Source organism: Oncorhynchus mykiss, chromosome 3 (genome assembly GCF_013265735.2).
Source record: "Oncorhynchus mykiss isolate Arlee chromosome 3, USDA_OmykA_1.1, whole genome shotgun sequence".
Lineage (NCBI taxonomy): Eukaryota > Metazoa > Chordata > Actinopteri > Salmoniformes > Salmonidae > Oncorhynchus > Oncorhynchus mykiss.
In genome coordinates, this window is record NC_048567.1 from 50,665,655 (window position 1) to 50,688,405 (window position 22,751).

Sequence of the window (22,751 nt, forward strand, 5' to 3'; positions counted from 1 at the left end):
GTGAGAGCGAGCCAATACTTCGAATTAGCTAATAATTAGATAATACCCTATCATACAAAACAACGTTACAGTCAATAAACTACTAGACTACTTCCATCGATGTTGTTGTGAGAAAGGTTCATAAGGAAATCAAGTAGAAGTGCAGAGAAATAAGGGAATTTTATTTAAAAGAAAAGCATTAGGGAACATTTCTGTATACAGCAGAACAGTGACTTTCTGTTAAATAAAAATAAAAAACCCAATGCTTCCCAAATATAAAAATGATTTCATTAACATTTGAATGAACACTAAAATGGTCAAAGCTTCATATAAACTACCACAGTAGGCCTCGTCTCTGGATCCACACCTCATTGCTTTGGCAAGAAGGACAAACATCTTTACAGTGTATTGAACCCAACACAGCAAGACACCTTGCAAAAGACAAATATTGCACTCCTTTTTTATATACAACAATTAACAGCTTGGAATATACTTATATGCAATGGCTGTAAAAAAAATAATAATAATAAAAAAATCCCATTCTAAGACATTTCAGTGATTAAGGTTGAACACTAATGTTTTCATAGGAGGCTCTTTTTCCATTAAGTTGCAGCTTTGTAAAAACATAACGAGTCTTCATGTACAGAGAGATGAATGCCAATGTATGCAGCAAATATAGTTCGCCAAGACATCAATATGAGATTTACCAAAGTGGAATAATGTACACACAATATCACTTGAAGAGTTCAGAGCAGAAGACAAATGATCAAAACAAAAAGATGAAAATGAGACGACAGGAGGCTGATGGGGAGCTAGTGACATCACATGCACATTTGTGTTGCTTTAAGGATCCCTACAGGAACGTCTCCACAGGAAACACTACCAGTGATGTCATATACAGTATATATCATGGAAACCCAGCCCTACACAGACAGGAACCCCAGTCAGACTCACACGCAGGGTGGAGGATACACCAGTCCCCCCCTCATTCTCTATGTCTGCTCCACAGATAGACAACCCCACCATCCCCCCACCCCCCTCTGTTCATGTGGAACTCCTTCAGTTCAGTCGTCCTCATGGATCAATGTCCCTGGTCCCATCCTCCACAGAGTGGCTGTACTGTATACGATAGTGAAAACAGAAAACGACATGGTCCTTTGTCCTGGCCCACAGGACAAGCCAAATGAGGGGTGAGTGAAGGATAAAATAACATTAGTAGGAGAGCAGTGAAGCAGGAATGGGGGCTCATGGCAGCACTGGCACACTGGTTGGCGCGTGCATGCGGAGCGTTGAGGTCAGGAGTGAGCCAATCCCAGTGGATCTCACACCACAGAGGAGGAGTTGGGCATGCCCGCGATGGTGGCACCGCTGGGGGTACCGCTGATGGCATTGAAGATGTGCAGCGAGTCTGGAAGAACGCTCTTCATGCCATCCTCCACTGGACTGATCTGGAAGGCAGGAAAAGGGAGCGAGGGAGAGAGAGTTCAAGGTGATGCTAAATGCTAAATGGTCTATTTCAGACAATTTCATTAGAATTAATCACACATAATGAAGTCCGTGCCAAAGATGTTTTACCATCCAATCTGCTCATGTCAGCACAAAGGAAAAACAGAGGGAAAAGGGGGATATCAAAGATCAAATATTAGACTATGAAATTCCAATGCCTTATAATAATGGTTACTTTCATAACAATCCTCAAACTAAACTGTTTCACCAGCATCGCAATCAGAACAAATACAACAGATTCTTCCAAAATGTACAAATCATTAAAAACGACTGATGCACAAACAATATTGAGTCCCAATGTTTGTTATGCTAGCAGGTAGATCCTCCTTACTGGCTCGTGCATGATGGCGGACAGCTCTCTGGCCAGGTCTCTGTAGTTGGCCTTCATCTCGTCATGGTACTCCTGCTGGTCCTCTTTGATCAGCCGCTCGTTGATGCCCAGGCCATGGCCACACGCCTCCACAAACTGCCTGCTCCACAAAAGGCCAGTGTCATACAAAATACATAGTGTATGTAATTCATGGTCTTGTGTAATTACTTAGTGGATAGATATGTTGTGCGGCATGGGAATGTGTATTCTGTAAGAACTCACCTAAAGACTTCTTTAAGTTGTTTGACCTTGTTGTCAGGATACTTCTTGGTGCTGGCATCATCCAGGAAAGCTCTGGCATATGCGAGGGGACCAGCATTTACCTAAAAGGTGAGAAGAAGAACATTTATTTCAGATTGGAAAGTTGAGGGATGTCTTTGCCATATAGAAGAGGTGACTAGGTAAAAAATGAGGAAGTTGTGTTTCTGTGCTCTGTGAGGACAGGGGATGTGGTTAGTGAGGACAGGAATTGTGGTTTATGAGGGCATAGGCCTGCACCTGGACACTGATGCTGCCCTGTAGTTTGAGCTGCAGGCGGATCATGTCCACATCACTGGTGGAAACCAGCTGTCTCAGCTCGGCCACCTTCTTGCTCATCTCGTCTATAGCCACCTCTATAGGGTTCAGGTCTGTGTGATGCTGGTACATCACCGCAATACGCTTCTTCACATAGGGGAAACAGTGTGTTGCTATGAGAGAGAGAGAGAAAATGGATGTGAACATGGTTGCTCAACCTATTAGGTGCGTAAAACATCCTCACCTACACATACGTTTATTAGGGGTTCAGACAGATATGTGTCCTAAGCGGTTTGATGGCGTGAGACTTGCCCATTCACTCACTAAAGACCTTTGAGGCAAGGCAGCCTTATCAGATAATGAAGATACAAGATGAAGTTTGTACATTGGAGTGTTTTACACTGCACAACAATAAAAACACAACCAATTAAGATGAAGAAATATTATTAACAAAGAGCTGACATACTCAGAACCTAATCAGATATTTCCATTATTGCACAGGACCCTTCCTACAGCAATATTATGCCAGGTAGAGACACAGGTACATGCCGGATGCTAGCAAAGGTTTCTATGGGTATAAGGTGCTTGTCAAAGTAAATACTAAAGATACTACGACATATTTAACATCAATAATCCTCTGTGACTGGAACTGTGTTGACCGATGTGTTTTATTACCGTTGTCTGCTCCACAGCGTGATCCCATGGACTACACATATCTGTAGATTACCTGGATAACCTCCCCTTTCCCAGCTACACGCAGGGAGTGTTCTAAGCAGTTATGCACGGATCATGTTTGAGCGATAAGGAATGCGTCTGATATTTGCGTCGCATTATTTTCCGTGAGAGTCCTCTATAGGTTTGTCTCACTGTGTAAGCAATAGGAAAATCTTTTACAAATCTGCACATCCACGAACATACATTTGGAATAAGATGTCGACCTCAGTGTCCCTTCATTGGATTTAACGGTCTAGATGAAGTGGAACACCTACTGGTCAGGATGGTCCTGCGTTTGCACTGCTCCTCCACCCCACCCTGCTTCTTCCCCGACACGGTGAAGGGCATCTCGAAGACAAAGCGCCGGATGTTGTGGCTCTTCTCAAAGTCGGTCTTCCTGTCCACCAGCTCCTTCTCTTCCAGGAACGGGGTGACATGGGTCACCTGGATGTAGGCATACTTCGAGTCGAGATCTTTAGGGTTGATCTGGACAGGACACATAACACAAAAGACCAATCAGAACACATAACATAAATTACCAATAAGAGGAATGACCAATCACAACTTGAGGGTCAAATACCAAGAGTAAAGATTTGACACTTACCCTACCAGAGTCCTGAATGATCTTAACATTCTCTGGGCCAAACTTGTCAGAGTAGAGCTTGAGTAGCCTCTGAGATATCTCTGACAGTGGGGTGAATTTGGGTTCTTTGTAGATGTACTCTTTACCATCTTCATCCTCAAAGAATCCCTAGGAGGAAGCCAAAAACACACACTATGGTTACAGTACTAGAGAAAAGGAAACCAACGAAAACCCAAATGTCAAGGTGTTCATGTGACAACGACGTCAAAAGCAGTATGAAGACTTAAAAACAAGAGTATAACAGACAAATGAGCAAGGCACTACGCCGTGTTGACTAATTGTCTGTGGAAATGGGATGAGTGACAGCAACAATTTCATATCCCGACCCTAAGAGCAAGAAATATTCCCAAAATACATATCCCTGGATCTGTGTCACAGTCAGAGCACAGAAACAAACAACAAAACTAATCTAGGATCAGTGCTACTGGACAAATAAAAGGACCGACGCAGGGGTTTGGATTTCACTCCAAAGGGTGCGCAGTATTTATACCCAAAAAAACAATAATACAAAAATCCCTCAGCACTGTAGCTGAATGGGGAAGTAGCTATCACCTGGATGAATGGACACAGAGACGAAAAATGGTATCTTCCCATTGAACCTTGAATAATGTGCTTGTTGTCAGGGCAACACTAAGCCAGAGGAGTAGTAGAGGGTCGAGATGGATAAGCTAGGCGGCGGTTAATACCACTGACTGCACTAACAGGGGCACATCACAAGCCTTAAGCTCTAATGCAGAGTGCCAACCACGTAATTCGCTTTCTCATTCATTTACCTCAGCCTCAGAGTCAGTAAACTGGTACTGCTACGGAGTGGTAGGTAGAGCAACAGCAAAACAAACAAAAAAAAATCATAGTTATTCCAACACTACCCAGACTACAACTATAGCATGTAAGTGTTCACACTATAACACCACATACAGTAAGTAACACCAAGGAACATGGTTCTATGAAGGTTATCCACGCCAACAAAGCAAACTGTCAAAAGCCACAACTGCAAAACACAAGAGTTAACACAGTGAAAGATGAGGAAGAACCAGGTGTAAGAAGACTTAGAAAATAACATTGGAAAATGGAAGCTGAGAAGAGTCTATTACTCCATTGAAATCGGCAACATGCAATGCTGTTGCAACAACCAAACACACAAAAAAAAGTTGGCGGAAGGTTAGTGAGTTAATGTAACTCCTAAGAGCTAAGAGCAGCACACTTTGGCTGAGAAAAAATGGCATGGATTACAGCAACAGCACACCACACACAGATTTTGGCTGTTCATGAGCAGATCCTACTGCAGAACTTACCGCTGCCTTTAAAGAGGATAAGAAGCAGGGGGAAAAAAGTATTAGAATAGATAATAAAAAAGGCCACGTGACGTGGTCATGCTTTTATCAATCAAAACGCTTCCAGCAGTTCCCATGCTCAAATCAAGATTCTTTTTTGGGGGGGGGATAAAGGGCACTTATTCATTTATTTCGCCATTTGCGCCTTGAATTTGAATTCATCTTAAGCAATACATTGAAAATATAATTAGTTCAAAATCTAAATACCTGCATACTGTATTTGAAAGAGTGAAACAATTTGTGAGATCTCCATTGCATTGTTCTGTGATACAACAGCCTACCGTCAGATTTCAATCGCTAGCTCACCTGACCAAAGAAAGCCACTCTGAAATATGTGCCCAGCAGCCTCTTGCCCGTGTGCATGACCTCTGTCACTTTGCTGTAGGCACGATGGAGCGTGTCGTACAGGTGAGCCAGTTTCTGTGGAATTGAGAAACACACCGATAAGAACCAGCATATTTGAATCAATGTCTGGGCCTTTATCCTTCACTGTTGAGCCCCGTGACCTTGAGAGTGGAAGCAACAGAGGGTGCAGGTCTGCTGCTGTACCTCAAAGTCCCTACGCTTCTCATAGATGGGGATGATGAGCTTGTAGACGTCTGAGATGAGCTCATAGCGCTCAGCCTTCCACAGGCCATCAGCACACTCCTCCAACAGCTCCATCAGTACATCCTGTTTTGGAGAAAGGATGAGAGAAAACAACACTTTTCGTATGGTGTCCACACAAAAGGTGATCTGACTATAGACAACACGAGGGCTTCATTTCTAAGCTTTATGAACATTTAGAAAGCTCTATGAAGGTTAGTGCAAAGAGAAAGTACTAGAGGCCAATTGTCCTTGATGCAACAACATAAACGGTTGTATAACTCCAATGACACCCTGTATAATGAGGATGTGGTGAACAGGATACGAAAATGGGATTTAAATGCACATTTGTTCCGCATCAACTCTAAATGGTTATTGGACGGCTATCATATGCCACACTGATAAGCTACACTGTGCCTTATTAGAGAACAGAGAGGATTTATTTGTAATACATTCAAGCGTATCATTAGATGTGGAATTGGTTGCATGTTGTTCCGTAAGTACTTTTGTATTGCATGTTGTTTGATAGTGAGGAGCAGAGCTGATTCACAGATAACATCTCTACAAGATAGCTTCCTAGTTATCTCCAGGAAAGTGCAAACTCCAAAATGTAGCAGAAAGTGTGCTGGAAATGATCCAAGGATATAAACTGATCATTAAAAAAAAAAAGATAAGAATTGTGAATGCCCCGCCCAAAAAAAGGACATTCAAAACGAGCACCAGAACTCATGTCTTGACCTGGCAGCAGAGAGCAGCGGGCTGCTAGTCTCTCACCTCGTTGAAGTGGACATCCTGCATGCCCACATCCTCCATCATGGACACCTCTTCATCAATGTTGGGAGTGACCACCCGGAAGGCTGAGCAACCCTGCTTGAACATGCCTACGGACGTTAAGGAGGTGGGACCATCATCAATGAACCAAATAGACAGACATTTTCTTCTTTCTGAGGTGTTTTATACAGGTTATAAACTAAGGGCGAAATATAGCTTCATTCAGAACATTATCTGGTGTACTAACAGGCAAAAGGTCAAACTTTGTTGTCAGGGAAACAGATAATTGCTCTCTTATACAGTGTGCTATGAGTGGACCTGCTTTCACAGAGCTGATTATCCCTCTGGTGTTAAGAAGCTGTGTGTGAAACAACACAGACCGACAGATTACAGTGATACATGACAAAATATGTGGCTGTATGTATCAAGCATCTCAGAGCAAAAGTGCTGATTTATGATCAGTTTTGCCTTTTAGATCACATTGAATACGGACAGGGAGGACCTGATCCGAGATCAGCACTCTAACTCTGAGGCGCTTGATACATACTAGGTCTGGGAATTGTCAGGGGCCTCACGATACAATTTTATCACGATACTTAGGTGGAGATACGATATGTATTGCGATTCTCACGATTCTACAGTTGAAGTCGGAAGTTTACATACATTTAGATTGGAGTCATTAAAACTTGTTTTTCAACCACTCCACAAATTTCTTGTAAAAACAAACTATAGTTTTGGCAAGTTGGTTAGGACATATACTTTCTGCATGAAGGAACACATTTCTCTAACAATTGTTTACAGATTATTTAACTTATAATTCACTGTATCACAATTCCAGTGGGTCAGAAGCTTACATACACTAAGTTGACTGTGCCTTTAAACAGCTTGGAAAATCCCAGAAAATTATGTCATGGCTTTAGAAGCTTCTGATAGGCTAATTGACATGATTTGAGTCAATTGGAGGTGTACCTGTGGATGTACTTCAAGGCCTACCTTCAAATTCAGTACCTCTTTGCTTGACATCATGGGAAAAAAATCAAAATAAATCAGCCAAGACCTCAGAAAAAAATGTAGACCTCCACAAGTCTGGTTCATCCTTGGGAGCAATTTCCAAATGCCTGAAGGTACCACGTTCATCTGTACAAACAATAGTACGCAAGTATAAACACCTTGGGACCACGCAGCCATCATACGGCTCAGGAAGGAGACGCATTCTGTCTCTTAGAGATGAATGTACTTTGGTGTGAAAAGTGCAAATCAATCCCAGAACAACAGCAAAGGACCTTGTGAAGATGCTGGAGGAAACAGTTACAAAGTATCTATATTCACAGTAAAACAAATCTTATATCGACATAACCTGAAATGCCGCTCAGCAAGGAAGAAGCCACTGCTCCAAAACCGCTATAAAAAAGCCAGACTACGATTTGCAACTGCACATGGGGAAAAAGATTGTACTTTTTGGAGTAATGTCTTCTGGTCTGATGAAACAAAAATGGAACTGTTTGGCCATAATGACCATCGTTATGTTTGGAGGAAAATGGGGAGGCTTGCAAGCCGAAGAACACCATTCCAACCGTGAATCACTGCAGTAAGGACTGGTGCACTTCATAAAATAGATAGCATTATGAGAGAGGAAAATTGTGGATATATTGAAGCAACATTCCAAGACATCAGTCAGGAAGTTAAAGCTTGGTCACAAATGGGTATTCCAAATGGACAATGACCCCAAGCCTACTTCCAAAGTTGTGGCAAAATGGCTTAAGGACAACAAAGTCAAAGTATTGGAGTGGCCATCACAAAGCCCTGACCTCAGTCCCATAGAAAATGTGTGGGCAGAACTGAAAAAGTGTGTACGAGCAAGGAGGCCTACAAACCTGACTCATTGACTCCAGGTCTGTCAGGAGGAATGGGCCAAAATTCCCCCAACTTATTGTGGAAGGCTACCCGAAACATTTGACCCAAGTTAAACAATTTAAAGGTAATGCTACCAAATACTAATTGAGTGCATGTAAACTTCTGACCCACTGGGAATGTGATGAAAGAAATAAAATCTGAAATAAATCCCTCTACTATTATTCTGACATTTGACATTCTTAAAATAAAGTGGTGATCCTAACTGACCTAAGACAGGGAATTTCTACTAGGATTAAATGTCAGGAATTTTGAAAAACGTATTTTAAATGTATTTGGCTAAAGTGTCTGTAAACTTCCGACTTCAACTGTATATGTATTGCGATTCGACAGCGCCATTTTATTGCGATTTGATGTTCCAAACATATTCCTCACCATATGTCTGCTGCAGTGGGACAGAGAGAGACATGAGAAAACTAGTTTTGATCAGTCAGAAATAAAAGTGCTGAAAACAAACCGTCTCCCTATTTAAAAAGAAGATGGAGAAAAGGCTATGAAGGAGTTTTGGTGCAGGTACAGCCAACTAACGCAGAAATAATATTGCGATATTGTCAAAACAACACCCTATATCGTAAAAAATAAGATCCCTGTGTGTCACTGTATCGGTTTTCTCCCCCATCACTAATACATACGGCCCCTGATCGTATCGGAACGTAGAAAGAACGACAAATTACATAGTGCTATGTACACTAATCACAGTATAGTATTGGACTACTGACCAATAACAAACTAATAACTATCCAATAATTTCATAAAAATCACAATGCGCTGACCATTCATGAACCCCTTGTGAAGTTCTCCTGCCATGAAAAAAGAGACAACGGCAGCATCGAATGACAATCATCAGCAACATCTCTACTGCTGACGGAAAACGCACCTTTTCTCCGGAGATACTCGGCCACCAGTGCCGCCACGTGCACATAACACATGGCTGCCTGTGAACAACAGAGAACATCCCAGATAGATCAGTATGTTTTACCAGCCACCCACATGACTTGAATTCAACATATAACATCATCATACTGTGTATAGAGAGATTCTACCATAATCAATTCCTTAAATAACTATACATATCAAAATAACACCCATCCCGCTGGCATTGACTTATACTCATATTTGTAGGCCCAAATTCTGACCCGTAGCCTGGTACAGACCTCGGACAGGTCTCCATTCTTCACATGGATGCGGGCCATGCTGTCCAGCCAAGTCTTGCGGAGTTCGGGCGTGCTTGCGTAGGACTTGGCAAGGCTATACTGCAGGTCCACCAGCATCTCCGGGTCTCTCTCATGTTCCTTCATCTGAGCTGTGGCCATCAGGACCGTCCGGATCCGCTTGGTCAGGTCCTTCACATCTGACGGGAAAGCGGTGTTCTACACAGGATAATAAAGCAGATTATTCAAGTGGTCCAACCTTGGCTGTAATACATTTCATATAATATGTTCATTAAAGACCAAGCAATACTGATGACATGCAGTTGGAATGAGAATAGTGTCCCCATCGGGATCTGACCTTGATGGTCTTGTCACTGTTGGCACAGTTGTTGATGATAGACAGGGACTGTTGGAAGCGGGTTCCTCCGATACCGATGACGTCAGCGATCAGCTGACTGACGGCGATCACCACCTGGGCGTGAGGGCAGGAAATGCACACATCAATACGAAACTACTACCATAACCATCAACCAAGCCACTCTTTAGGAAAGCTCCATAGAGCGTGCTGCTACATAGAGATCTTCTGAGGAGACAGATGTATCAGCATGTAGAAGGGAAACCCTCTCTCTCTCACTTGTAGGTGAGTGCGGACGAAGGACTTGCGCCCGGTGTAGTCAAAGTTACTCTTCATGAGGAAGTAGAGGAGGTGGGCGGCGTCGCTGCGGATGGAGCTCAGCTTCGAGTTACAGCACTTCAGGATCTCATAGCAGAACGAAGCACACATGTCCGCACGACCCTCGAAGAAGGTGCAGGGGAACTGGAAACAAGACACACACAGTGATGATTAGATACTCGGCACATTTAAGACAGGGAGAGAAAAACACTTCACTACTGCGAAGTGTTGAGGACCACTGGCCTCCTTACTTTGTAGATGAAGGTGCGCAGCGAGGTGAAGACCTGCTTGAGGGCCGTCTCTGATTGGTTGATCTGCAGGAAGCAGAGGTGCACCTGGAACACCTTCTTCATGAGCGGGTTGTGGCCATGGTCCGAACAGAGTTGGGTCTGAGGACATAAAAGTACAGACAGTTATCTTCAAAAGCCCGGGGACTGGCAGTAATAGACAACATCAAGTAAGAAGTGGGAAAAAGGTGACATATCCAATCAAATGGAAAACAAAACATAACAAATGCATGTACTGTACACAAGCAGGATTGTGTTCTTGTCAGTGATTGGTAAGCCAAAACTGAAGAGGGAGTTTCAACTTTTAGATAACATAATCACATGAGTAAGGCATTGAGATTACTTTTACATGTTGAGGACCGCTTATTATCACCAACAGAAACCACAGCTAGGAGTGTACCTTGAATCCCATGATGAAGATGCTGAGAGTGTCCAGCACTGTGAGGCAGACCTCCGTGGCGATGTTAGCTTCCAGGACCGATTGGTTCACCACGTCAGCATCAGAGTGGCTATAGGCTGCAGGGTACACACACACACACACACTGCTGGAGCACTTTCAAATCACCCCTAAATTCTTATGTGCTCTGACGGAGTCTCAAATTGCACCCTATTCCCCATTTAGTGCACTACTTTTAAACAGGACCCATAGGGCTCTGGTATAGGGACTAGGGTGCAATTTGCGCTGCAGACTGAGTCAGGGCTGCCCTCGTGAGTAATCATTACAATACAATCAGAGATTAGTCATCATTAGTATCAAGGTAAAAAAAAACTTGCTTCAGAGAAGGAAATAATATTCCGTGGAGTTGAAAACAAAATGCATTTTACTTGTGATTTTTCAGAGGTTTGAATACAAAGAAATTAGTTAAGGGAACAGAAATGAACAGGAAAAAGGGATCACAGGGTTTAAAATGCCTCATTCTCAGCTAAAATGGCATGCTCTTAATTTAACCAGACGAACAGAGCTAATAGTCTGAAAGCTGCCTGTCGTTGACCTGATACATTCTTACCATGGTCTACAGATATTCCAAGAACACTTGAAATCTTTCTTACACTGAAAACACAAAGAAATCCACTTCATTAAAAGGGAATCATGTAACAGACACCCTATACTATAGAGTTGAATCTCTTTTGCTTTCCTGTAGAGTCAGTATAACGTTACACGGTGACCTTGGCCCAATGAAAACCATCCCTTCAACCCAAGGGTTCATGTACTCTCTAGAATAAAACCCCTAACTTTTATTCACTCAAAACCACAACATCCATGGACGGCTCTAGAACGGCTGACTTTGGACTTGGGTTTGGCACACATGATTCTAATGAAGAGGATGATGATGATGATGATGATGAGATGACTGACTACAGAGGGGGGAGCAGAGGGGCCTTTGGTTTAGAGGTGGGTGTTTGGGGGCACTTACTGTGGTTAAAAGTGTATGAGTTATCCAGGCTGCTGAGTTGCTGTAAGCGGGCATGCATCATTCCCGCCCTGTTACGGGACACAGGCAGAGTCTGAGACTTCCGCTCATGTGCTGCTACGAGTCCCACCCCTTCCTGGTTCCTGATGAGGAAACAGGACACTGTTAGACGAGTGGCTCACTACCAGCAGGACCAGGGTTAGTCAAGCAGGTTAGACTGGATATTACACATACCTAACTATTCTATTGATTTCAAAAATGGTAGGATATAATGTATAGCCTGGTAACCAGATCAGTTTAAGACTCCTTTGTGGTCGTCTTAATCATGAACTGTCTCCCAGGCTAGAAATAGGGTTAAAGAGAAAATCAAGCGCACCTCTAGGAAATGAACAAATGTCTGCTTTAGGTATATTTGGAGCATCTTGGAGTGAATTTAACACACTGCTACTCTTCCCATTTGTGATCATCTATACAGTCCTGATTCAGTGTTGAGAAGTAAAATCATAGCTGTGAGGCGATTCAGAGAAGGGTGTTTCTCATGCGATGGGTCAGACAATGCCAGATCAGCATGACAGCAGTTAGTAGCAGCAGAAGCCAGCGCATGCACATGACAGTGACAGACACTATATACGGTGACGCTTATGTCAGGATAGAGTAATGAGGTGCTATTACATGCCCAATCAGTTGTGTGCTGTTATAAGATGGCCAATCAGAAAAGAGAGAAGACAACATGCTTTTAGTATAGGAGAGTTAATTCCACCTCTAGTCTTACCCAAGCAGGAGGGGGCAGGAGCCATGTTTTTTTAATAAAACTATATTAAACTTGCCAGCATTTAAAATGAATAGAAAAACAGTGGTGGGTTAGAGAGAGTGGAGAGTGAGACCCATATCCATCAGTGTGTCCGGCAGAGAGCTCCCACAGAGAATGTGTGTGCCAGAGTCCAAAGGCAAATTATGAGCGTACTGTATAGTGTGTGTTTATATGGTGTAGTGTTTCAGGGGCTTTACTGTACACACAATGTTAATCAAGCTCAACCAACCACACATTAGTACTGTTTTGGGCCTATTGGTAGAAATATCAGTCACTGGTTTGTGTTCTGGTCTCAAGTGTTACTACAAAACGACATTCATTCCTATACCTTAAAATAGCACAATATCATGTCCTTAAAATGGTTGGACAATATTCACACAACATTAACATAACATTTGAATCAACACAATTATATAAACAATAACATATAAAATATATGAAAGTGTAATAAATTATGAATGTAGTCTCATATACAGGTTTTACATACAAGCGCCATACAACTAATTGAACCATTCTGGCAACATTACCTTGCGATGGATCTTTTTCCTATGTATCGGAATTGATGGAGACACACCCTGGAAACAAAAACGTTGGGAGACTCATCGTTACTCAATGTGGACAGAGGACGCTTAAACATCCCCCGATATGCACGGTAAATGGTATGGAGTAGCATCAGGACAACAACAACACGGCCAAGCCGAGTTCACTTCTTACTCTACTAGCGTGAAGAAGTCCATGAGCTCTGCAGATGAGGCCTTGTTCCAGTATGTAAACAGAGCATCTGAACGAAGGATAGAAGGGAGTTAGAGAGTCACCTGCGCTGCGTCCCAGATGGCACTGGGTCAAAAGCAGTGCACTAAATAGATGATAGGGGGTCATGTGGGATGAAGTCTTGGGGAAACTACTGGCTGTAGAAAACACGGGTCACTAAGCATATCCACATCCCCCCCCCCCCCTCATATAATCATGTACTTGCACTAGAGAGAGGTGTGGTCTTACCCTCAGACATGCTCTTGAGGACATGCAGGAAGCACATGAGCAGGCTCTTGATCTCAGCCTGGTCCAGTTTGTCACAGCGCAGTAGGCTGCTGCCCAGGGCTGAGGCTGGCTGGTTCTGAGGGACAGACGCGCTGGTCAGAGATCGGCTGGAATACACCACAACACTCTACTTATGCCCTGCTCTATTCACTGCATAACGCTATTGGGAGATGTGTTGTATTGTCATATTCCTGTCTTTGTTGACATATTTGCCATTTTGTCTACTTCTTCATCTCATCTTAATCCGTCTATGTTCTAAAAAGGCAAAACGGGTAGAAAATAAAAACGAATTGAAAAATATTGAACGCTGATGAATGTATATCCATCAGCAAACAGTAAAACAGAGTTTATCATTGCCATTATTATGTAATACTAAATTGCCCTTCAGTACATCTACATCCTATACATTAGTATTCATGTGATATGATGTGCTGATAAGCATGTAGTATGACTCACGGTGCAGTATGACTACACTAATGGAGTCAGTCACTCAGGCCCTGTTGGCCTCTAGACGCGGGTGAGACTGCCAGATCTGCTCTACGTGCAGGGCCTAATCACTAGAATTCTCCAAGCCGGGACAGAGAGCAGGGAGCAGGAACCAGGAGTTAAACCACAGCGTGGGTTTGGCAAAATACAGCGTCTTCCGTTGCCAGCGGTGAGTTAGTCTAGACCAGAACTCCTAACTGAGGATGACCTCACGGAAAGACTGCAGCTATGTCTTGTCTTGGAGGAGTGTTGACAGAGAAAGTTAGCGGCTAAACTTAGCTGCCCCAAATAAGTCTGGGAACTTGACTGAAGAGGGTAGGCGATCATTTACATGAATTCTTTATTAAGACAGATTTATAATTGGAAATATACTAGATGGGTATCATTCACAGCCTAAAAATTAAGCAGATATTACACATTCATGTTTTTCTTTCCCCTTCTGGCTAACTGCCTCCTCAGAGTATCATTCAAAAAGAAGAAACGGTGGAGGACCGTTTTTTGGAGAGAAACATAACAAAGAAAGGGAATATCCTACAAAAACTGGTCCTCAGAACTCTTACAGACGGAGATATAAAAGTCACACAGCACATGTGAGCGAGATCAAAAATAAAGAGGCTCCAGCTGTGTGTATCACTCCTACAGAAAGACCCATGAAGCCACACAGTAGCTGTGCTTCATGGCACCAGAGACGAAACTGTGTATCATCCGCCTGGCAAAGAAAGGAACTCGGCAAAGACTAAAACACACACACTCTCTCACACACACTCCCAGATGGGACACTCTTGGGAGGAAGGGGGGGGGAGGGGTGAGGGAGGTTTATTGGTATTCTGTACTTGGAGTGGAGTGGTGGTGTGACGCGGGACATGATTCTCTGAGACACTGGGGACAGTGAGCAGGGAAAAGTCCACGGTGGCGCGCTTGGAGCGAATGGGAAGCACGGAGTCCTCGGGCTCGGAAAAGAAGCGCAGCACGTTGGCAGAGTGTCTCCGCCTGATATTCTCCTTCTGCCAGCAGCAGGAGTGTGTGGGTGGGTGGAGGAGTCAATGGTACAACGACAAATTAATAGGGGGTAACCTCATAACTGTCACAGGTATACAGTGGCAAGAAAAAGTGTGTGAACCATTTGGAATTACTTGGATTTCTCCATAAATTGGTCATAGATTAAATTTTAAGTCACAACAATAGACAAACATGGAAAACTAATAACACACAAATTATTGTATTTTTCTTGTCTATATTGAATACATAATTTAAACATTCACAGTCTAGGTTGGAAAAAGTATGAGAACCCCTAGGCTAATGACTTCTCCAAAAGCTAATTGGAGTCAGGAATCAGCTGATCTGGAGCCCAATCAATGAGACGAGATTGGAGATGTTGGTTAGAGCTGCCTTGCCCTATAAAAAAGATCCACAAAATGTGAGTTTGCTATTCACAAGAAGCATTGCCTGATGTGAACCATGCCTCAAACAAAAGAGATCTCAAAAGACCTAAGATTAAGAATTGTTGACTTGCAGAAAGCTGGAAAGAGATACAAAAGTATCTCTAAAAGCCTCGATGTTCATCAGTCCACGGTAAGACAAATTGTCTATAAATGTAGAAAGTTCAGCACTGTTGCTATTCTCCCTAGGAGTGGCCTTCCTGCAAAGATGACTGCAAGAGCACAGTGCAGAATGCTCAATGAGGTTAAGAAGAATCCTAGTGTCAGCTAAAGACTTAGAAAGAATCTCTGGAACATGCTAACATCTCTGTTGACAAGTCTACGATACATAAAACACTAAACAAGAATGGTGTTCATAGGAGGTTCCCACCCATCATGGTTTGGGGCTGCTTTGCTGCCTCAGGCCCTGCACAGCTTGCTATCAAATGGAAAAATGAATTCCCAAGTTCATCAAGACATTTTGCAGGATAATGTTAGGCTATCTGTCCACCAATTGAAGCTCAACAGAAGTTGGCTGATGCAACAGGAAAACAAAACACAGAAGTAAATCGACAACAGAAGAAAATACACCTTCTGGAGTGGCCCAGTCAGAGTCCTGACCTCAATCCGACTGAGATGCTTTGGCCTGACCTCAAGAGAACAGTTCACACCAGACATCCCAAGAATATTGCTGAACTGAAACAGTTTTGTAAAGAGGAATGGTCCAAAATTCCTCCTGTCCGTTGTGCAGGTCTGATCCGCAACTACAGAAGACATTTGGTTGAGATTATTGCTGCCAAAGGAGGGTCAACCAGTTATTAAATCCAAGGGCTCACATACCTTTTCACCCTACACTGAATGTTTACATGGTGTGTTCAATAAAGACATGAAAATGTATAATTGTTTGTGTGTTATTAGTTTAAGCAGACTGTGTTCGTCTATTGTTGTGACCTAGATGAAGAGCAGATCAAATGTTATGACCAATTTATGCAGAAATGCAGGTATTTCCAAAAGGTTCACATACTTTGTCTTGCCACTGTAATGGACACACCTCTTATGTGTCAGTGAGAAATACAGAAAATGATGCATGAAACATCCTCAACTAAATATGTGGCCTAAATCTCATTCACTGAATAGCTGCTAAACTCATATTGACCCGTACGGATTTATTTCTAGCCCAAATGGACAAACAGCACTGCAGGGATCTGATATCCTGATGGAGGTCATGTGCCAGTAGGACACATACAACAGGCATAGGCTGCACCCTCAATAAGTGAAAGCAGGAATGGCCAACTTTAAGTAACGGTCCATGACAGTGGCTGTACTATGTCTCCATGGAGTTGTACCTTGTCCAGAGAGTTGCTCTTCTCATGAAGACTGTTGCCAGAGTCAGTGCTGATGAGGGAGCCCCGGGAGTCAGCGTGGCGGACAGAGTTAATGTTGGGGGTGGAGGACGCGTGGGGGGAGGCTGGGGAACACAAAGACAACAGCACAGTTAAACTCGTGGGCCTGCATGTCGCTCAATCACCACGGGACAACATGAGTCGAGTGTCATATCGTTGCCTGCCAAAAGCAGACTGAATCTCACCGGTGCCAGAGATAACCCCAAACACATCCTTGTGCAAACTGTTGTCTAACAAAGTACTGGAGCGTGGAGGCGTCATCATCATGGAGTTGCCCAGGAGTGGGTCATCTCTTCCATTCTGAAAGGAAAATGGACCATTAGTAAAGTCAAACATTTACAGGTAGGGCCTTTGAGTTGTGGTGGTAGCCAGCCACTAGATGTCAGACTTACATTGTTGGACTGGTTGATGATGAATGGGGAGACTTCCTTCACATTGAGCCTGTTGACGTTCTCCTGGAGCAGACCGAATAGGGGCAGGTAGAGAGTTGCCAACCTAGCCTGCTGGCTCTGAAATAGAGATAAAGCTCTGATTAAACTTCACTGTTCCTTATGATGACTTTCGAAACGACTAGAGGAAAGAGGCGGGGAGAATTAGTCTGCTTACCTTGGAGGTGTAGCGTTCGTCAAAGGTGTGCTTGACCATCAGGTTCTTCAGCACGTGGATGGATATCTGACGGATCTCTCGAAACTCCTGCAGGGCCCCGCCCACCTCCCGCAGCAGCAGCCCAACCAGGAAGTGGTTCTTACAGAAGTCGTCTGTCAGCGAGTAGTCCAACTGGAGGTCTGGAAGGAGGACAGACAAGAGACAGACTTTAGGAGGAAGTCCTGAACCTAAACTATCTGCCCCGATGTAAACAATACCACCAGTGTAGCACTGAGCCGACCTTTGCCTTTAAATAGACTGGCGCCATTCGAATGAAGTTCAACTGCACTTGAACTCTAATGAAGATTGTAATCAGGCCACAAAACTATTTCCAACGCTGAGAAACTTTTCCAACAAGATAAAGTATTCAAACAAACCAACAACCCCAATACATGCTGATAATCTATTTGTGTAAGGATAGGATAACACATATTGGTCACAATGACTACAATTTCATGATCACTTATGATAATCGATTAGATATAATAATTTTAAAAAATACACAACAACTAAAATCAAAGAAGAGTGGTTGTAAATAATGACTTTCTAAAGTATTGCAATACAATGTATATAACAGAGATTATCAGTCAAAATAGACAACCAGACAGGAGTCATCACCTCGTACAACCATCCTGGAAGGCTCACGAGCTTACATTCTGTTTAGCTACACAGATCGGCAATTTGTCTGGTAATTATGAGTCTAAAGGAGTCGGGGACCAGGCAGTGAATAAACAGATACAGTTAGCAAGCAGGGTGGTTGTTATGGGTAACAGACCGGCAAATAAACAGAGCGTCACAGAGCATGAGGCACAAGTCAAATCAAATCACAAGTGACACACAGAAGGTGTACTGAAATGATGGTACTAAAACCTCACATCCACTGTTAGCCTCAATATGAGCTGTAATTGGTTTACATGCACATTTTAAAATGTAAACGCCTCCGAAATGTTCAATTGAAATTCAAATGAAGAAATAAAAATGAGGAAAAAAATGGTTTGCCCTCAAGTACAAACCTATTGCTATCGTCGCACAATCCAAACCCTTGACACAGAAATAAGAACGCTTTGTAGTCCAAAGAATTAAAACGTACACACACCCATACCTTTTCTAACTCACTCATTACAGCCAATTACAGTTCATATAGATAGAGATAAAGCATAAAAATGATAATTTAGTATTAGACATGGGAGAGACAAATGAATCATTCCACATCCACGCCAAATGAATGTAATGACGCTGTTGAATGAATGACTCAATTGAGTTGTTCAAGGGGAATCTTTTGCCTATGTGGACATCATTTAAAAAAAAGGGGGGGGGGGGGGGGTTCAAAGTATTTTTTTTTCGGACAGGACAAGCAGACAGCACACCTTGAACCTACCTACAGGATTACTGTATGACTCCATGTTGGGAGAAAGTAAAGCTAATTGGCAAAAGAGAGAAGAGGAGCAAAGTGGAAACAAACAAATAAGCTCTATTCCAAAACAGAGGTAGCAAGAACACAAAGAGAACAGTACATGATATACTGTAACGTGTCTTTATGACATTTGGCTGACAGAACTTGGACAGTACGGGTACTGTGCTTGAGTTCGACGAGATGCTGCTGGAGAAACGATTGAATCCAATTTCTGCTGAAACACTCTATGCCTTTGGCAGACAGCCCTCAAAACTTCATATTACAAAAGCCTTGTGCTTCTAGTTCAATAGATGTACCTCATATGACCCTGGTATACCTGCATACAGTCACTTTTATTTTGCCCAAACGATGGAAATGTGCTCACCTTGAAATCTCTGTATCCTCCCTTTTCCAAAGGGCATGGGCAGATTCAAAGGAATGTAGTGCTCGTGGTTGCATATGACACGCAGGAACTCAAACTTGAACTCAAACAGAGTCTGAAAATAAGAGCACATTAGTGTAAGAAACAAAAAGGACTAGTGGTGGACTATCATTTGTAATGATAATTATTTAATCATGATATCTACCTTGGGGTCTCCGGGCACAAAACAGTTGATGTAGTTGTTGATCTGCTTGAAGACAAAGCCTCTATCCATCAGGGTGAAACAGCGCTGTGGACACAGGAAGGAAAGGACATTCCCACATACAGTTCAGTATAGTACAGAACAGTGGATATAATCAACCTCTAACGAACACCAACACATTGTTATTATCCCGAACCGACTATAAGGAGGACCAACGGTGCTAGACTAGCCAATCAGACGGCGCCAGCTGACCTTGATGAAGACAGCCAGGCTGTGGTTGGCGTTCCGGGCTGCGTCCAGGTTGTCCTTGTACTTCTGGGTGATGTGGGGCATCATCATGTTGACCAGGGTCTCCACCGTGTGGTGGAAGCCGGCCGAGAAACGCTGGTTCCTGGACAGCTGAGAAACAGAGACAAGCTGTTACTGCCAGAGCTGTTATTGTGAGTGGTGTTACTGTCCGTGGTGTTACTGTCCGTGGTGTTACTGTCCGTGGTGTTACTGTCCGTGGATGTTACTGTCCGTGGTGTTACTGTCCGTGGTGTTACTGTCCGTGGTGTTACTGTCCGTGGTGTTACTGTCCGTGGTGTTACTGTCCGTGGTGTTACTGTCCGTGGTGTTACTGTCCGTGGATGTTACTGTCCGTGGTGTTACTGTCCGTGGTGTTACTGTCCGTGGTGTTACTGTCCGTGGTGTTACTGTCCGTGGTGTTACTGTCCGTGGTGTTACTGTCCGTGGATGTTACTGTCCGTGGTGTTACTGTCCGTGGTGTTACTGTCCGTGGTGTTACTGTCCGTGGTGTTACTGTCCGTGGTGTTACTGTCCGTGGTGTTACTGTCCGTGGATGTTACTGTCCGTGGTGTTACTGTCCGTGGATGTTACTGTCCGTGGTGTTACTGTCCGTGGTGTTACTGTCCGTGGTGTTACTGTCCGTGGATGTTACTGTCCGTGGTGTTACTGTCCGTGGATGTTACTGTCCGTGGTGTTACTGTCCGTGGTGTTACTGTCCGTGGTGTTACTGTCCGTGGTGTTACTGTCCGTGGTGTTACTGTCCGTGGTGTTACTGTCCGTGGATGTTACTGTCCGTGGTGTTACTGTCCGTGGTGTTACTGTCCGTGGTGTTACTGTCCGTGGTGTTACTGTCCGTGGTGTTTCTGTACATTTTTTATTTGATTGAATGACCTTTTTGGTTAATATTACAGTAGAGGCTAACACATGAAATTCATATACAACACTAATTTCCAATGTGGTGCTTGAGGAGAGAAAACAACAATAACAACAACAACTCGCTGTTGTGTTTCTGATCCCACCACAGCTATTCCCAGAGAGAGGCCATCCTAGTGAACCACCACAAAACCACAGCAGAGGGGGGAATCCTTAATGGAGTGTCCCTGTTTCCTCTGTTTAGTGTGGCACACTCCTAATGGTTCCTACAGCAGCTTCCTGATTATACACGGCCATGCCAGAGAGGAAACTCAGGGCTATGGTTGGTTAGGAGAGATTGCTGTGGGTAGCATTGAGGCGGTGGTTAGTTATGGCTGTGCTTTATTCTGTGGGAGGAATGTAGCAGCCCACATGGCTGTGCATGTTAGGAGCTATCACCGATAAGCTGACATTTCTATAAAAAGAAAAATGAAGACTTAGTTGGCTTAGTAAAGTGTCACATCAGACTTACCTTGACTTTACTGCTCTCAATCAAGTACTGGGCCATGGACTTTACTAAGGCTTCAAAGAAATACCAGGAGTACTACGAAACAGAAATACGGAAACAAATACAAATCAATGCCAACATGAAACCGGATGCAAATGTCCATAGACTCCTTTTCCACACGGATGCTGTGCTATCTATTACCTTGAGCAACTTGTTGCTGGTGAGGAAGTCTGTGGAAGGCTTTAGAATTGCAGTCATGGCTTTGGCCAGCTCCTCATGTACTGTTCTCGTGGTAGTGGCTGTGTATGGCTCGGTCTTAAACACATACTGAACCAGGAAAGAGACAAAAATAAATTTAAAAAAAAGCTTTTCTAGAAACTGTGCCATATGATAAATGGACCAGTATGACGATTACCTTGACATATGATCGTAGGTAGTGCTCCAACCCCTCTTCGTGGCACTGGGCAACAATGTGAATCATGACTCTGAACAGGGCAAAAAGCATGTGTAAGAGTTGTGCAATAATAACATGTTTGTGATTAATGTCTCAATACTCATAGTCAATACTCACTATGGCTATGTCCATAACGGCAGCCTATAGCTTCCCTACGGGCCCTAGTCAAATGTATTGCACTAGATGTATTGCACTAGGGAATACACTAGGGCACTAGGGCAGCCTATTCCCCATATAGCTTCCCTATGGAAGCTATATGTATTGCACTAGATGTATTGCACAAGGGAATAGGGTGCCATTTGGGAGCCAGACTACTGACCTGGTGACGTTGACGGCCACCTCCTCATGGGTGGCACTTGTCAACACCCGGAACAGCTGGTTGAGAGTGGTGGGCAGGAACTTAACCATCACGTGACTTTCCATAGCATGAAGACTCTGAGGTGGGTGGGGGGGGGGGGGGGGGGGGGGAGAATGCAGTAAATAAGATGCTCAAGGCATTGTGTTTTTTTGTGCTCCCCTCCCAGCCAAAACGCTGAACCTGCAGAATATCATCCACAAGCACATCAAGCGTCTAGACAGGGTTAACTGAATGATCAGAATTGACTTAAAATCGATAAAACTATTCTGAGGGGAGATAAAACAAGGCTACATGAGAACAAGAATCAGCTTCAATGTAAATGCTTGGTGGCGTACTGTAAACATTCCCTCCCATCCTGGCTCTAATCAGTCTCGGGAGTCTATGAGGGGGTGAAAGTTCCATCCCACATCCAAAAGAGGCGGAAAAAAAAACAAACACAAGCTTGCGTAAGAGGAAACGGAAGTCGCACAGAATAACAGGACACACCTGAGAATAAGCATGTGTTAATCACACACACACAAACACGTCTATCCTGGAATGAGGCAGAGCGGGGCACTGGTGCATCACTGGCTATTTAGGATCTTAATTTGATCCAGTTTGCTACAGCAGGAAAATAATCCCGTGGCAACAGGAAATGTGAAATATGTGGATTATAATTCAT

At 43.5% G+C, this 22,751-nt stretch overlaps 1 protein-coding gene across 11 annotated transcripts in view; it reads right to left on the minus strand.

Annotated features, from left to right (window-relative positions):
• Positions 1-140: 140 nt before the first annotated feature.
• Positions 141-22,751, minus strand: part of LOC110520150 (dedicator of cytokinesis protein 9) — a 122,427-nt gene continuing 99,816 nt past the window's right edge. For 4 of the 11 annotated variants that reach the window (XM_036974520.1, XM_036974518.1, XM_036974517.1 and 1 more), the window contains exons 24-54: positions 22,052-22,167; positions 21,694-21,763; positions 21,480-21,605; positions 21,303-21,374; positions 19,883-20,029; positions 19,634-19,717; positions 19,432-19,543; positions 17,615-17,793; positions 17,401-17,517; positions 17,194-17,308; positions 16,952-17,073; positions 13,663-13,777; positions 13,378-13,444; positions 13,191-13,238; positions 11,856-11,995; positions 10,841-10,956; positions 10,405-10,542; positions 10,115-10,297; positions 9,839-9,952; positions 9,484-9,699; positions 9,207-9,264; positions 6,422-6,528; positions 5,612-5,734; positions 5,369-5,482; positions 5,024-5,029; positions 3,690-3,836; positions 3,361-3,571; positions 2,354-2,544; positions 2,078-2,178; positions 1,817-1,955; positions 141-1,427 (exon numbers count right to left, since the gene is read on the minus strand). In XM_036974520.1, coding sequence (XP_036830415.1) covers positions 1,302-1,427; positions 1,817-1,955; positions 2,078-2,178; positions 2,354-2,544; positions 3,361-3,571; positions 3,690-3,836; positions 5,024-5,029; positions 5,369-5,482; positions 5,612-5,734; positions 6,422-6,528; positions 9,207-9,264; positions 9,484-9,699; positions 9,839-9,952; positions 10,115-10,297; positions 10,405-10,542; positions 10,841-10,956; positions 11,856-11,995; positions 13,191-13,238; positions 13,378-13,444; positions 13,663-13,777; positions 16,952-17,073; positions 17,194-17,308; positions 17,401-17,517; positions 17,615-17,793; positions 19,432-19,543; positions 19,634-19,717; positions 19,883-20,029; positions 21,303-21,374; positions 21,480-21,605; positions 21,694-21,763; positions 22,052-22,167 — 3,720 coding nt within the window. In that variant the 3' untranslated portion in view covers positions 141-1,301. The other 7 variants (XM_036974525.1, XM_036974532.1, XM_036974519.1 and 4 more) reach the window with 4 other exon arrangements.